General features: G+C 38.9%; 1 protein-coding gene and 2 long non-coding RNA genes across 4 annotated transcripts; 2 read left to right on the top strand and 1 right to left on the bottom strand.

Moving 5' to 3' along the window:
- The first annotated feature begins 2,555 nt into the window (after positions 1 to 2,555).
- LOC148314817 (uncharacterized) lies at positions 2,556 to 6,428 on the top strand. 2 transcript variants are annotated; one of them, XR_015841492.1, is made up of 3 exons: positions 2,556 to 3,255; positions 4,118 to 4,224; positions 6,325 to 6,428. It is a non-coding gene; the product is annotated as an uncharacterized LOC148314817 (long non-coding RNA). The 2 variants fall into 2 exon arrangements; XR_015841493.1 differs by having other exon boundaries at positions 4,118 to 4,598.
- A 14-nt stretch (positions 6,429 to 6,442) lies between these two features.
- On the top strand, positions 6,443 to 8,209 carry LOC148314816 (uncharacterized). The gene is made up of 2 exons (XR_015841491.1): positions 6,443 to 7,016; positions 7,753 to 8,209. It is a non-coding gene; the product is annotated as an uncharacterized LOC148314816 (long non-coding RNA).
- Positions 6,797 to 8,659, bottom strand: LOC148314815 (uncharacterized). Its single transcript, XM_088287611.1, has 2 exons — positions 8,239 to 8,659; positions 6,797 to 8,169 (listed from the first exon to the last, which is right to left on the bottom strand). Exons 1-2 carry the CDS (start codon positions 8,348 to 8,350, stop codon positions 7,307 to 7,309), a joined length of 975 nt encoding a protein of 324 aa, XP_088143737.1. The 5' UTR covers positions 8,351 to 8,659; the 3' UTR covers positions 6,797 to 7,306.
- Between the last annotated feature and the right edge of the window lie 8,698 nt (positions 8,660 to 17,357).

The following is a 17,357-nucleotide window of genomic DNA, read 5'->3' as shown; positions in this document are numbered from 1 at the left end:
AAACAAATTCACCATCAAATCCTTAAGCCTGTCGGCTGGGTACTACGATAATATTAAGAAAATAGGACAAGATGTGGAAGCGCTCCTCAAAAAGATCCATCCGGAAATCCATGTTGTATACCATTATTTAAAGGAGAGATTTTTCTGGGCAGGGAATGGTCATTACAAGATACGCTTTCGTCCCGCGTTAGCCTACATTTTTGGGGCGTTACCCGATGAATGGGTTACCTGCGGACCCCAGTGGACAGCGAGCCAACATCCTGCGGATATAAAAGCGGGGATGTACCATCTATATGTTTATACAGACGTGGTGTATCATCAGGCTGTGGGTGACGCTTTCGCTCCGCTCTTGAGAACGATACCCATCGATGATAATCACGGTGACATTGTATTTAAAGCCTTTAATCCTCTTTATTACATGCCTGTTAGTAGGAAGCATATTGAGGATATAAGAATCGAAGTTAAGACGGATCAGAATCACCCCGTGGGATTTACACGCGGTAAAGTTATCGCTACCCTGCACTTTAGACCCAGATAGAAAAATGGTTGTATTGGATACGCATCATGATCTTTACCGTTTTGTCGATTATTACGAAAACCAAGCGGGTGGGTCGTTATCAGGTTTTCATGGATTACCGGTCCAATATGGGCGTGGATTGGGTTCAATCTTTGCCAAATTATTTCGTTTTGTGAGTCCATTAATCAAAAGAGGGTTCAGCGTTGCCAGACCTCACCTGCAAACGGCTGCGAAAAACATTGCAACAGATGTAGCCGGTCGGGTGTTAGAACGAATAAACCGTAAGGCGGAGCCTCAAGAAGGTTCGGGTTTAATGGTTCTGGCACGAAGACCTGCAAAAAGACCCATCGGACAAAGGTTGAGAGAGCCTAAAAAACGCAAACGCGTGTCCGAACCCTTCAAAGATTTCGAATGTTGAGGTACAAGACAAAATGGTGGGGAATGAAATCGAACCCTGGTTCGATATTCTGCATAACATTCCTCTTTACCCAATATAGGCATCATAGAAATATGAGCGTCATATTGTTAACTCAGAATGTATTCCACCAAGGTAAATACAGTCGTACTATTAGTCTAAATAGTAATTACATGGTCTTGTTCAAAAATCCTCGGGATAAATTACAAACCAGTATTTTGGCTAATCAGATATTCCCTACGAAGAAAAATTATTTTTTAGAAAGTTTTGAAGATGCCACCAAAGACGCTCATGGGTATTTATTGGTGGATTTAACACCCACATGTCCAGAACAATACCGTTTGAGAACGGGTGTACTTCCTGATCAGTGGCCTACCGTCTACATTTCCAAAAATTGACATGTCCAAGCTTTTAAAAACAAACGCTCCGCAGCTCAGGAACCTGTTTCAAGCCACGGCTAAGAGACGTAAAGACATACTAACCAGAGGTCCACCTTCTTTGATCAAGGTCCTCTGTGAAATTGCTTTCAATCTATTAAAGGGTCATATACCGCTTTCACCTTCACAGTTTAAGAAATTAAAAAAACAAAAGAAAATTATTAGACTATTGGCACGTAAAAAAACAAGTCTTAAGAAAAAACGCGCCTTTTTGACTCAAAGGGGTGGATTTATTCTTCCTCTGTTGGGAACAGTTGTACCCTTCCTAGGTAATCTTTTGGGTGGGTTAATCAACAAAAACTAGCCATCATGAGTTTGAAAACAGCCCAGAAAATGTTTCTTCTCACACCACAACAACTGGAACGTCTGAAAAAACCCGAACCTACCATCAGACAAACTGCCGAACAGGACATGGATGTGAAGATGAAGGCAGTTTTGGAAGATCAATCCTTGTCCCCTCATGAAAAAATAACAAGGTATCAGTCTTTACTTCATCGTTATTTAAGCCTTCTCAAACAAGGTGAAAAGGAAGAACGACCTCTGACCGTGTCTCTAACCCCTGAGGTTTTGAACCCTTCAAAGATTTCGAATGTTGAGGTACAAGACAAAATGGTGGGGAATGAAATCGAACCCTGGTTCGATATTCTGCATAACATTCCAACGCGTTATCGGAAAAACGCAGACTATGTTTTGAGAAAACTTAAGGATGCTGATAGAAGCTGGACCCCTCGTCATGAATTCATGTTTCAAGATAAGCCTATAAAAGGATCTCACATGACCGATTTACTCAGGCAGATTACTTTGACGAGTAAAAACATCGCGACTCGAACCCCTAGAGGCTGGAAGGAGTTTCTTCACACTCTACACGAACTCAATATTCCGGAGACCACCATCGTCAACCCTCACGCCCGTGACGAATTCAGACGGTTGAAACTCCGAGGTTCGTTAAGCTCTGATGATGACACAAACAAGAGGACATCCATTAGGAAGAAGAAGAAAAAAACTAATAGAAAAAGACCCTCCCCTGTAAAGTGGGTGGGGTATTCCTCTTCATAAGTTTTAATGAAAAATCTAAAACCTTTGTATGTTTATACATGTGTTTTTATTCAATAAAATACATTTTAAATGATTACAGACAATGACAGGTTTGAAATTTTTTAAAAGAACACGCCGCTTGACCGGTACATGTCTTTTCCGCACAGGTTTGATAATGCTTTACAAAACTAGTTACCATGGCATCATTCTTTAACACATCATCCTTATAGCATGTTAACACATCCTGATAACTCAAACCACAGCCTCTATGTGTTAAATAATAGACGCAATGTTGACCACAGGTGATTGATAGCTCGTGTTGTAGACGTCTGTTATGATACAAAATACGATCGGAATGTTTTTTCAAAAAAGAGTTAATGTTTTGCGGATAATATTGAAATTCAGGAGGAAATCCAAAAGCGTCAAAAAAAGTACTGGTTCCATCTTTTTCCAACGTCAGAGCCAGCCAGTGTTCACCGGGTAAGTGTCGAGGATGTGTGTTGACGATGTAGAAGATTGGGGGGTTAGGCTGCAGCGAATTTATTTCATCCGAAGCGTAAACACCTCCAAATAAACGCCCTTGTAGACGTTTCATGAGTTGCTCCAGCTCTTTCCCGTTCATCAGTAATAATCCACTAATACCTGTCGTTTTGAATTTATTTCCAGGATGGAATCGTAGCAGGCGTACACAATAAGTGTGGTTGTGTGAGGGAGTGGGAGTCTAAATCTCATTTCTAACCTCAAACTTCCGCTGGAGACAGGTGCGAGAGCTCCTGAATCATCGTTGGGGTTTAAGTTAAAAACATACAGCGCATATCCACCGGAAAAATCCTCCCTGTTGATGCAAAGAGGTAAATCTTTCAAATGTCTTCCTGTCGATGTAAACAGGTTATGAAATTCTCGAACGGCGTTTCCTGCATTAAATTGGGGCTGGAAAGCTTTGGCTGGTATCTGTCTCCCCTCTTGGCAGAGCGCTAAATATTCCAAATGATGATGAGCGAAATTAAAGGGATTCAAATCTTTTCTGCCCACAAAGGCGTTGTGATTTACAAGACCTAACACCACATATCGAGGTGTATGACCGAGGAAAAGATTATCTTGTTGACAGGTTCTGGAATGTTGCGGGATGGAATAAGTTTTCACATTAATTCTTGATAACGGATACAAAGCATTTTCTTTGTTGAGAGCCGCAGCATGACCGATAGAGATGGCTGGTGAAACGGCGACTCTTTTCACAAAGAGGGAAGCGCCCACGATTTTCAGATGGTAGTTCACATCGGGAGGGCTCATAAAACAAAATTGGTCGTTGGCTTTGATGAGTTTCACTCGTAGATCCACGTTATTGAGAAGATGTCTCTCACAAAAAAATATGTCGGCGTGTAGAGGTCCTATCACGGTGAATGTTCGGGAACCCAACACATATTCTGCTCTGCGCAGTAATCCTTTGTTAACAGCATCCCCCGTTAAGACTGTTGAATCCATATGCCCTGATGTATCTTTGTAAAACATAGCCGCTGTGAATTGGCTTCTTAGAGAGGCTTCTGAAAAGTTTAACAACGTCTCTATCATAGCTCTGTATGGATGGGTTGCGCTAGATTGCGAGATCAACCTGTCGCCTAATGTTACATCCACTTGTGAGAAGATTGTATTCAAAGGATAATTAATAATACCGACTCGTTGATCTGTGGGTAAAATGCTACCATCTCTGTTGAGTACCCTCAGGTGCAGCTGAAGCAGGGTGTCTGAGAGGTCGAGATATTTGGATCCTTCTCCAGGTATGAAAAACTCCACAGGACCATCATCGGTGAGAGCCGAGATAGGTAACATTTCCACATATTGACTTTGTTCGATTGATAGTTGTGTCATGGGTGGACTAAATAAATCCAGTTCAGTTAGGGTGCACTCTGCTGACTTGTGATGCAAAAGAGCCATGATGAATAACCCTAATGGTCAATTTTGGTTAAGAGAAAATATCCCCGGTGTTTCTTCGCCGTCTCCTTTTCTTGACTGATTTCTTCTTGGACACGCGTTTGCGTTTTTTAGGCTCTCTCAACCTTTGTCCGATGGGTCTTTTTGCAGGTCTTCGTGCCAGAACCATTAAACCCGAACCTTCTTGAGGCTCCGCCTTACGGTTTATTCGTTCTAACACCCGACCGGCTACATCTGTTGCAATGTTTTTCGCAGCCGTTTGCAGGTGAGGTCTGGCAACGCTGAACCCTCTTTTGATTAATGGACTCACAAAACGAAATAATTTGGCAAAGATTGAACCCAATCCACGCCCATATTGGACCGGTAATCCATGAAAACCTGATAACGACCCACCCGCTTGGTTTTCGTAATAATCGACAAAACGGTAAAGATCATGATGCGTATCCAATACAACCATTTTTCTATCTGGGTCTAAAGTGCAGAGTAGCGATAACTTTACCGCGTGTAAATCCCACGGGGTGATTCTGATCCGTCTTAACTTCGATTCTTATATCCTCAATATGCTTCCTACTAACAGGCATGTAATAAAGAGGATTAAAGGCTTTAAATACAATGTCACCGTGATTATCATCGATGGGTATCGTTCTCAAGAGCGGAGCGAAAGCGTCACCCACAGCCTGATGATACACCACGTCTGTATAAACATATAGATGGTACATCCCCGCTTTTATATCCGCAGGATGTTGGCTCGCTGTCCACTGGGGTCCGCAGGTAACCCATTCATCGGGTAACGCCCCAAAAATGTAGGCTAACGCGGGACGAAAGCGTATCTTGTAATGACCATTCCCTGCCCAGAAAAATCTCTCCTTTAAATAATGGTATACAACATGGATTTCCGGATGGATCTTTTTGAGGAGCGCTTCCACATCTTGTCCTATTTTCTTAATATTATCGTAGTACCCAGCCGACAGGCTTAAGGATTTGATGGTGAATTTGTTTTCATCATAGTAAAGAGGTGCCAAAACACCTGGTGTTGGTTCACCGTTTTCCCATGCATCTACATAGTCAAAAGATGCTTGATCTTCAGGCACGTTGAACCATGTATGGGGGTAGGATATTTCACTCAGAGCTACTTCCCAATTACCTTCGAGATCGATATGATGAGCCAGATTCACTCTGTATTCAGCTATCGTATTGTCTACATACACATCAGAACTTGCATTGGAGGGTAAGGTGACGTAAAACCCCCCTTCAAGATTCGGATCCATGTTGGTAAATGTCGAGATTCGTTGTAAAGCTTCTTATTTATACGTCGACGACTTGTGTAGCGGGGACCCAACTGTCATATTTTACAGGCCAGCCCTTCCAACGTATGAGAAACTGTTTCTGTCCGCCGACTTTACGCCGTTTGATAATCTTCTCCACTTGAAAGATTTGATCCTTGGATATCGTGACTTTCTGGAGCTCGTGTGCATAAAAAGTTCCTTGCACTATTTCACCGTCGTAGTCTTTAAGCTTGTAAACAGGTGGAAAACGCGGTACACACTCCGCTATCGTAAATAACTCGTCTGTAAAACTCTGTTCATATTTCTTGTCAAACACACCTCGCACTTTTGATATTCTAACGAGATCTCCTTGTTTAAATATCATTTTTATTCTATCACTACCCCCAGAGGGTATGTTGCCGTACAAGTTTTGGAAGACAAGCCATGTGTTATCTGGTGTGACTTGGTTAGGTTTCATTTTTATACTTGTATGATAACTTTCATTGTAACTATCGATTAAATCTTGTAATACGTCGATATAACGACGTGTGTTGTTGGCGGTGAAATATCGCCACATTCGAGTTTTTAAAGTTCGATTAAACCTTTCGACCACCGAGGCTTTCAAATCACTGGCTGTTGCAAAATGATTAATATTGTGTTTTTTCATCAACCTCTGAAATTGCGTGTTGAAGAACTCCTTCCCCTTGTCTGTTTGTAACTTTTTAGGGATGCCGCTAAAGGATAAGACCGACTCAAAGGCTCGAACAACTTCTGGCCCCGTCTTGTTCATCAGCACACGGGCATACGCTCGTTTTGAGAACACATCGATGACTGTGAGTAGGTATTTAAAACCATCGTTGTACTCGGTCAGAGCTTGCATATCACATAGATCGGCTTGGAATTGATTCATAGGACTGGACACAAAAACTCTGTTCCTAGGGAAATGAATTCGTGCTGGTTTGTGCAAGGTGTATGCATCTTGCGAAGATAAAAAATCCTTGACTTTATGACGCGTCACTTTTTGACCCATTTTCTCCGACGCAGCTAAATGAAGGCGTTCTACACCTCCAAAGCTGGCTGGATGAGCGGGGTCGTAGTACAGTTTTTTCAACCACCGCTTAACGCTCATGACGGTTTATGATTTAGTGACAAACATCACATCGCTATTTATCTAAACACACAGACAGACACAAAAGCATCTTTTTAAAAACATCCATTTTTTATTGAAAGAAGGTTAAGTATGGTTACACGTGATAAGGATTCTCTAAGATGTAAAAAGTCTATAGGTCAGGGTTAAAACAGATGGATTAACTTTTGATTCTAACAGGTCTTCAAACAGCTTCAATTCGTGCGCGAGATCCACAGGTTGTTGATGACGGAGACGGTATCTTATCACATCGTTAAACAGCGTGAGTATGGTAAGTACATGTCCTACACTTATCGCATTTTCCCAATTTTCCAAAATATTTTGAAACGTGTCGATCAATCCCGAGCGACTCAAAAATATGACATGTTGCACAAACAATTCCCAAGGCTCCTGAAAAATTGTTAAAGACATGGCACGCACTTTTTGCATAAACAATAAAAAATTTTCAATGAAAGGGTCTTTATCATCGGGGTTATATGTAATTGCTCTATTTATTATATCTGCCCACCCTTGGCTTCTATAGCCAAAAAACGATAATTTTCTGAAGACATTACCCATTTTTTATTCAAAGTTAATATTTTCTATAAGATATTCTTCGAAAGTATCAAGTTGATCACGATATATCATAAAACATATGGGCTCATCCGCTTTAAGGCGGTCCGGTAAGTCCTTTACGAGTGCTAAATCCACCATTAAGATCTCTGCAATTCGCTTGACTGTTTCTTTATCCGCTTTTACAGAACACAAATCCAACAAGTAGTGAATACATGGTAAAAACTTTTTACCGCAAAGGATGGGCATGATGCGGTCATAGTGCAGTCTTAGATAATAACAATTGCATAGGTATCTATAGCTATGCAAACAACCCCTTTTTTTGTGATACTTTATCAAAAAACGTCTGACCATGTAAATAATAGCCGCCTTAACAACTAATACGACATCCATATCAATCCATCCCTTAGGAGGATTATCCCATGACATATGTTTTGCCTCATCTTCGGAAATAGGTGCTGGTCCGTGGTCAGGGTCGTTGACGGTCTGAACCTTGATCTCCGTGGTTTGTGGAGAATCAGCCTGGTCGGACCAACTGGACAGTTGTACCTTCTCGTTTTGTGAAGATTCGGCCGACGAGGTGGGGGTCATCGGAGGTGTCGACGACGGTGTCGGCGAAACGGGACGACTCCACCCTGAATACGATGGCTCGCCGTTGTTGTACGAGGGTGCAACAGGTCTTGCTAAGATTCCTGGGCCCCCCATCCACAAGGAGTATGATGGCACAGTCTGGTCCTCGCCTGTTTTTGTAGAGGGTCCATCCTGGTCTACATTTGTAGAGGTCTCAACCTGTTCCATGTTTGTAGTTGTAAAGGTTTCCACAACATCCATATTCAGATCTTGATCGCATGTAGGTTCATCCACACCGCTATCTGTAATACAAAGATACCATGATTAAATATTAGAAAGCTATATAGTTAAAGATTAATTGCATCGTTTACCTGAAGAGATTTCTGCAATGTTGTTGTCAATATGATCAGGTGCGGCGATGGTTGTCACCCTTCGGGCCTTGCTGTTCACACCCAGATGACGTCTTGGTCTACACGTCTTCATTTCTTTCACGAGCTGGAAAAATTGTCTTGTCTGTGCAGAGCGTGACTTGGGCTTTACTTATACTGGTTTGAGACCGGGGGAGGGTTAAATGGCGTGGTTCGATTGGCCAAATGTAGCCAACAGATACATGTCCAGACAAGTAAACATGACTCGGCAGATTTTACAAAAAGGTAAGAAGGAGGAGGGTGGTCGCCCGGATGCCCACGGCTGCCCATCGATCGACAGGATGTCGCCACTCACTATCTTTTGAAACACCTTGAGGCTGCTGCAGGCTTGGAGGGTGTCTATGCAAGACGCGGCGTCTTGCCCGGACAAACCCCCAAGCCTGCACAATACCATGTTTAAACTTATGTCGCTGGAAATATGTCCAGACATGTTTGCAAAAAGGGCAAATATCAACCGAATAAACATATTATTCAAAGGTAATAACAACGCCTGCTCTTCTCAACTCGTATTATTTCACTCGTTTAATTTAATTTTATACATCTACATTATTTAATTAGATATAGCTCATTTCATTGGATGCTTTATATACTTCAGATATTTAAATATGGATGACCTATATCCACCGAATAAACATCTTATTCAAAGGTAAAAACAACGCCTGCTCTTTTCAACTCATATTATTTCACTCGTTTAATTTAATTTTATTTATTTAAATAGAACATTGCATTGGATGCTTTATATACTTCAGATATTAAAATATGAATAACATAAGTACAGTTTGGGTTGGGGACGCACGCACGCAGGGAACACATTGTTTTTAACATAAGAAGCATACAGATTGGGAGGGGGGCCAAGCCCCCCTCCCAATCACACACACAACGTCATCACAACGAGACAAAAAGCGTAATTCTGTAGGCGGGGCCCTTGGCCCACACACACACACACATACAACGTCATCACAACGAGACAAAAAGCGTAATTCTGTAGGCGGGGCCCACTTCGACAAAAGCGTAATTCTGTAGGAGTGGTATTAAACCTTCAACGGGCAGGGAATATGTAAATATTTTTAAATAGGTGGCTGGAGATTGGATAGTTTTAACACAGGGGCGGGGATAGCGGCCATTTTGGACAAAAGCGTAATTCTGTAGGCGGGGACAACGAGACAAAAGCGTAATTCTGTAGGCGGGGCTATGACGTCATCAAAATTTAAAAAAGCGTAATTCTATTATCTCTCTTTGGACAATCAAATTAATGACTGCCCAGGCTTCAGGATGTCTTTTTACACTATATAAAGGTGGAAATTTACATTGGAAACGTTTGGTTTAGCTGTTATAAAAGTTTGGTTTTTTAGTGCTGTAAATGCATTTTCAGCTCGCGCTGTACACATTTGCTATGAGAGGCATTATCTCATAAGGGAAATATTGGACAATCAAATTAATGGCTGCCCGGGCTTCAGGATGTCTTTTTACACTATATAAAGGTGGAAATTTACATTGGAAACGTTTAGTTTAGCTGTTAATGAAGTTTCGTTTTTTTAGTGCTGAAAATTCATTGTCTGCTGGCGCTGTACACTTTTTCTAAATGTTGCAATATCTCATGAAGGAAATACTGGACAATCAAATTAATGACTTTCCAGGCTTCAGGATGCCTTTCTACACTATATAAAGGTGGAAATTTACATTGGAAACGTTTGGTTTAGCTTTTATAAAAGTTTGGTTTTTTAGTGCTGTAAATGCATTTTCAGCTCGCGCTGTACACATTTGCTATGAGAGGCATTATCTCATAAGGGAAATATTGGACAATCAAATTAATGACTGCCCAGGCTTCAGGATGTCTTTTTACACTATATAAAGGAGGAAATTTACATTGGAAACGTTTGGTTTAGGTGTTATAAAAGTTTGGTTTTTTAGTGCTGAAAATGCATTTTCAGCTCGCGCTGTACACATTTGCAATGAGAGGCATTATCTCATAAGGGAAATACTGGACAATCAAATTAATGACTTCCCAGGCTTCAGGATGCCTTTTTACACTCTATAAATGTGGAAATTTACATTGGAAACGTTTGGTTTAGCTGTTAATGAAGTTTCGTTTTTTTTAGTGCTGAAAATTCATTGTCTGCTGGCGCTGTACACTTTTTCTAAGTGTTGCAATATCTCATGAAGGAAATACTGGACAATCAAATTAATGACTTTCCAGGCTTCAGGATGCCTTTCTACACTATATAAAGGTGGAAATTTACATTGGAAACGTTTGGTTTAGCTGTTATAAAAGTTTGGTTTTTTAGTGCTGTAAATGCATTTTCAGCTCGCGCTGTACACATTTGCTATGAGAGGCATTATCTCATAAGGGAAATATTGGACAATCAAATTAATGACTGCCCAGGCTTCAGGATGTCTTTTTACACTATATAAAGGTGGAAATTTACATTGGAAACGTTTGGTTTAGCTGTTATAAAAGTTTGTTTTTTTAGTGCTGTAAATGCATTTTCAGCTCGCACTGTACACATTTGCTATGAGAGGCATTATCTCATAAGGGAAATATTGGACAATCAAATTAATGACTGCCCAGGCTTCAGGATGTCTTTTTACACTATATAAAGGTGGAAATTTACATTGGAAACGTTTACTTTAGCTGTTAATGAAGTTTCGTTTATTTAGTGCTGAAAATTCATTGTCTGCTGGCGCTGTACACTTTTTCTAAGTGTTGCAATATCTCATGAAGGAAATACTGGACAATCAAATTAATGACTTTCCAGGCTTCAGGATGCCTTTCTACACTATATAAAGGTGGAAATTTACATTGGAAACGTTTGGTTTAGCTGTTATAAAAGTTTGTTTTTTTAGTGCTGTAAATGCATTTTCAGCTCGCACTGTACACATTTGCTATGTGAGGCATTATCTCATAAGGGAAATACTGGACAATCAAATTAATGACTTCCCAGGCTTCAGGATGCCTTTTTACACTCTATAAATGTGGAAATTTACATTGGAAACGTTTGGTTTAGCTGTTAATGAAGTTTCGTTTTTTTTAGTGCTGAAAATTCATTGTCTGCTGGCGCTGTACACTTTTTCTAAGTGTTGCAATATCTCATGAAGGAAATACTGGACAATCAAATTAATGACTTTCCAGGCTTCAGGATGCCTTTCTACACTATATAAAGGTGGAAATTTATATTGGAAACGTTTGGTTTAGCTGTTATAAAAGTTTGGTTTTTTAGTGCTGAAAATGCATTTTCAGCTCGCACTGTACACATTTGCTATGTGAGGCATTATCTCATAAGGGAAATACTGGACAATCAAATTAATGACTTCCCAGGCTTCAGGATGCCTTTTTACACTCTATAAATGTGGAAATTTACATTGGAAACGTTTGGTTTAGCTGTTAATGAAGTTTCGTTTTTTTAGTGCTGAAAATTCATTGTCTGCTGGCGCTGTACACTTTTTCTAAGTGTTGCAATATCTCATGAAGGAAATACTTGACAATCAAATTAATGACTTTCCAGGCTTCAGGATGCCTTTCTACACTATATAAAGGTGGAAATTTACATTGGAAACGTTTGGTTTAGCTGTTATAAAAGTTTGTTTTTTTTAGTGCTGAAAATGCATTTTCAGCTCGCACTGTACACATTTGCTATGAGAGGCATTATCTCATAAGGGAAATATTGGACAATCAAATTAATGACTGCCCAGGCTTCAGGATGTCTTTTTACACTATATAAAGGTGGAAATTTACATTGGAAACGTTTGGTTTAGCTGTTATAAAAGTTTGGTTTTTTAGTGCTGAAAATGCATTTTCAGCTCGCACTGTACACATTTGCTATGTGAGGCATTATCTCATAAGGGAAATACTGGACAATCAAATTAATGACTTCCCAGGCTTCAGGATGCCTTTTTACACTCTATAAATGTGGAAATTTACATTGGAAACGTTTGGTTTAGCTGTTAATGAAGTTTCGTTTTTTTAGTGCTGAAAATTCATTGTCTGCTGGCGCTGTACACTTTTTCTAAGTGTTGCAATATCTCATGAAGGAAATACTGGACAATCAAATTAATGACTTTCCAGGCTTCAGGATGCCTTTCTACACTATATAAAGTTGGAAATTTACATTGGAAACGTTTGGTTTAGCTGTTAATGAAGTTTCGTTTTTTTTAGTGCTGAAAATTCATTGTCTGCTGGCGCTGTACACTTTTTCTAAGTGTTGCAATATCTCATGAAGGAAATACTGGACAATCAAATTAATGACTTTCCAGGCTTCATGATGCCTTTCTACACTATATAAAGGTGGAAATTTACATTGGAAACGTTTGGTTTAGCTGTTATAAAAGTTTGTTTTTTTAGTGCTGTAAATGCATTTTCAGCTCGCGCTGTACACATTTGCTATGAGAGGCATTATCTCATAAGGGAAATATTGGACAATCAAATTAATGACTGCCCAGGCTTCAGGATGTCTTTTTACACTATATAAAGGTGGAAATTTACATTGGAAACGTTTGGTTTAGCTGTTATAAAAGTTTGTTTTTTTAGTGCTGTAAATGCATTTTCAGCTCGCGCTGTACACATTTGCTATGAGAGGCATTATCTCATAAGGGAAATATTGGACAATCAAATTAATGGCTGCCCAGGCTTCAGGATGTATTTTTACACTATATAAAGGTGGAAATTTACATTGGAAACGTTTAGTTTAGCTGTTAATGAAGTTTCGTTTTTTTAGTGCTGAAAATTCATTGTCTGCTGGCGCTGTACACTTTTTCTAAGTGTTGCAATATCTCATGAAGGAAATACTGGACAATCAAATTAATGACTTTCCAGGCTTCAGGATGCCTTTCTACACTATATAAAGGTGGAAATTTACATTGGAAACGTTTGGTTTAGCTGTTATAAATAGTTTGTTTTTTTAGTGCTGTAAATGCATTTTCAGCTCGCACTGTACACATTTGCTATGTGAGGCATTATCTCATAAGGGAAATACTGGACAATCAAATTAATGACTTCCCAGGCTTCAGGATGCCTTTTTACACTCTATAAATGTGGAAAATTACATTGGAAACGTTTGGTTTAGCTGTTAATGAAGTTTCGTTTTTTTAGTGCTGAAAATTCATTGTCTGCTGGCGCTGTACACTTTTTCTAAGTGTTGCAATATCTCATGAAGGAAATACTGGACAATCAAATTAATGACTTTCCAGGCTTCAGGATGCCTTTCTACACTATATAAAGGTGGAAATTTACATTGGAAACGTTTGGTTTAGCTGTTATAAAAGTTTGGTTTTTTAGTGCTGTAAATGCATTTTCAGCTCGCGCTGTACACATTTGCTATGAGAGGCATTATCTCATAAGGGAAATATTGGACAATCAAATTAATGACTGCCCAGGCTTCAGGATGTCTTTTTACACTATATAAGGGTGGAAATTTACATTGGAAACGTTTAGTTTAGCTGTTAATGAAGTTTCGTTTTTTTAGTGCTGAAAATTCATTGTCTGCTGGCGCTGTACACTTTTTCTAAGTGTTGCAATATCTCATGAAGGAAATACTGGACAATCAAATTAATGACTTTCCAGGCTTCAGGATGCCTTTCTACACTATATAAAGGTGGAAATTTACATTGGAAACGTTTGGTTTAGCTGTTAATGAAGTTTCGTTTTTTTTAGTGCTGAAAATTCATTGTCTGCTGGCGCTGTACACTTTTTCTAAGTGTTGCAATATCTCATGAAGGAAATACTGGACAATCAAATTAATGACTTTCCAGGCTTCAGGATGCCTTTCTACACTATATAAAGGTGGAAATTTACATTGGAAACGTTTGGTTTAGCTGTTATAAAAGTTTGGTTTTTTAGTGCTGTAAATGCATTTTCAGCTCGCGCTGTACACATTTGCTATGAGAGGCATTATCTCATAAGGGAAATATTGGACAATCAAATTAATGACTGCCCAGGCTTCAGGATGTCTTTTTACACTATATAAAGGTGGAAATTTACATTGGAAACGTTTGGTTTAGCTGTTATAAAAGTTTGTTTTTTTAGTGCTGTAAATGCATTTTCAGCTCGCGCTGTACACATTTGCTATGAGAGGCATTATCTCATAAGGGAAACATTGGACAATCAAATTAATGGCTGCCCATGCTTCAGGATGTCTTTTTACACTATATAAAGGTGGAAATTTACATTGGAAACGTTTAGTTTAGCTGTTAATGAAGTTTCGTTTTTTTAGTGCTGAAAATTCATTGTCTGCTGGCGCTGTACACTTTTTCTAAGTGTTGCAATATCTCATGAAGGAAATACTGGACAATCAAATTAATGACTTTCCAGGCTTCAGATGCCTTTCTACACTATATAAAGGTGGAAATTTACATTGGAAACGTTTGGTTTAGCTGTTATAAATAGTTTGTTTTTTTAGTGCTGTAAATGCATTTTCAGCTCGCACTGTACACATTTGCTATGTGAGGCATTATCTCATAAGGGAAATACTGGACAATCAAATTAATGACTTCCCAGGCTTCAGGATGCCTTTTTACACTCTATAAATGTGGAAATTTACATTGGAAACGTTTGGTTTAGCTGTTAATGAAGTTTCGTTTTTTTAGTGCTGAAAATTCATTGTCTGCTGGCGCTGTACACTTTTTCTAAGTGTTGCAATATCTCATGAAGGAAATACTGGACAATCAAATTAATGACTTTCCAGGCTTCAGGATGCCTTTCTACACTATATAAAGGTGGAAATTTACATTGGAAACGTTTGGTTTAGCTGTTATAAAAGTTTGGTTTTTTAGTGCTGTAAATGCATTTTCAGCTCGCGCTGTACACATTTGCTATGAGAGGCATTATCTCATAAGGGAAATATTGGACAATCAAATTAATGACTGCCCAGGCTTCAGGATGTCTTTTTACACTATATAAGGGTGGAAATTTACATTGGAAACGTTTAGTTTAGCTGTTAATGAAGTTTCGTTTTTTTAGTGCTGAAAATTCATTGTCTGCTGGCGCTGTACACTTTTTCTAAGTGTTGCAATATCTCATGAAGGAAATACTGGACAATCAAATTAATGACTTTCCAGGCTTCAGGATGCCTTTCTACACTATATAAAGGTGGAAATGTACATTGGAAACGTTTGGTTTAGCTGTTATAAAAGTTTGGTTTTTTAGTGCTGTAAATGCATTTTCAGCTCGCGCTGTACACATTTGCTATGAGAGGCATTATCTCATAAGGGAAATATTGGACAATCAAATTAACGACTGCCCAGGCTTCAGGATGTCTTTTTACACTATATAAAGGTGGAAATTTACATTGGAAACGTTTGGTTTAGCTGTTATAAAAGTTTGGTTTTTTTAGTGCTGAAAATGCATTTTCAGCTCGCACTGTCCACATTTGCTATGTGAGGCATTATCTCATAAGGGAAATACTGGACAATCAAATTAATGACTGCCCAGGCTTCAGGATGTCTTTTTACACTATATAAAGGTGGAAATTTACATTGGAAACGTTTGGTTTAGCTGTTAAAAAAGTTTGTTTTTTTAGTGCTGAAAATGCATTTTCAGCTCGCACTGTACACATTTGCTATGTGAGGCATTATCTCATAAGGGAAATACTGGACAATCAAATTAATGACTTCCCAGGCTTCAGGATGCCTTTTTACACTCTACAAATGTGGAAATTTACATTGGAAACGTTTGGTTTAGCTGTTAATGAAGTTTCGTTTTTTTAGTGCTGAAAATTCATTGTCTGCTGGCGCTGTACACTTTTTCTAAGTGTTGCAATATCTCATGAAGGAAATACTGGACAATCAAATTAATGACTTTCCAGGCTTCAGGATGCCTTTCTACACTATATACAGGTGGAAATTTACATTTGAAACGTTTGGTTTAGCTGTTATAAAAGTTTGGTTTTTTAGTGCTGTAAATGCATTTTCAGCTCGCGCTGTACACATTTGCTATGAGAGGCATTATCTCATAAGGAAAATATTGGACAATCAAATTAATGACTGCCCAGGCTTCAGGATGTCTTTTTACACTATATAAAGGTGGAAATATACATTGGAAACGTTTAGTTTAGCTGTTAATGAAGTTTCGTTTTTTTAGTGCTGAAAATTCATTGTCTGCTGGCGCTGTACACTTTTTCTAAGTGTTGCAATATCTCATGAAGGAAATACTGGACAATCAAATTAATGACTTTCCAGGCTTCAGGATGCCTTTCTACACTATATAAAGGTGGAAATTTACATTTGAAACGTTTGGTTTAGCTGTTATAAAAGTTTGTTTTTTTAGTGCTGTAAATGCATTTTCAGCTCGCGCTGTACACATTTGCTATGAGAGGCATTATCTCATAAGGGAAATACTGGACAATCAAATTAATGACTGCCCAGGCTTCAGGATGTCTTTTTACACTATATAAAGGTGGAAATTTACATTGGAAACGTTTGGTTTAGCTGTTATAAAAGTTTGGTTTTTTAGTGCTGAAAATGCATTTTCAGCTCGCACTGTACACATTTGCTATGTGAGGCATTATCTCATAAGGGAAATACTGGACAATCAAATTAATGACTTCCCAGGCTTCAGGATGCCTTTTTACACTCTATAAATGTGGAAATTTACATTGGAAACGTTTGGTTTAGCTGTTAATGAAGTTTCGTTTTTTTAGTGCTGAAAATTCATTGTCTGCTGGCGCTGTACACTTTTTCTAAGTGTTGCAATATCTCATGAAGGAAATACTGGACAATCAAATTAATGACTTTCCTGGCTTCAGAGGATGCCTTTCTACACTATATAAAGGTGGAAATTTACATTGGAAACGTTTGGTTTAGCTGTTATAAAAGTTTGGTTTTTTAGTGCTGTAAATGCATTTTCAGCTCGCGCTGTACACATTTGCTATGAGAGGCATTATCTCAGAAGGGAAATATTGGACAATCAAATTAATGACTGCCCAGGCTTCAGGATGTCTTTTTACACTATATAAAGGTGGAAATTTACATTGGAAACGTTTGGTTTAGCTGTTATAAAAGTTTGGTTTTTTTAGTGCTGAAAATGCATTTTCAGCTCGCACTGTACACATTTGCTGTGTGAGGCATTATCT

Source organism: Idiotropiscis lumnitzeri, unplaced genomic scaffold (genome assembly GCF_059441095.1).
Source record: "Idiotropiscis lumnitzeri isolate Australia: NSW breed Sydney's pygmy pipehorse unplaced genomic scaffold, RoL_Ilum_1.0 HiC_scaffold_215, whole genome shotgun sequence".
NCBI lineage: Eukaryota > Metazoa > Chordata > Actinopteri > Syngnathiformes > Syngnathidae > Idiotropiscis > Idiotropiscis lumnitzeri.
Note: the sequence above shows the minus strand (reverse complement) of the source record. Positions and strands in the feature narration are given on the sequence as shown.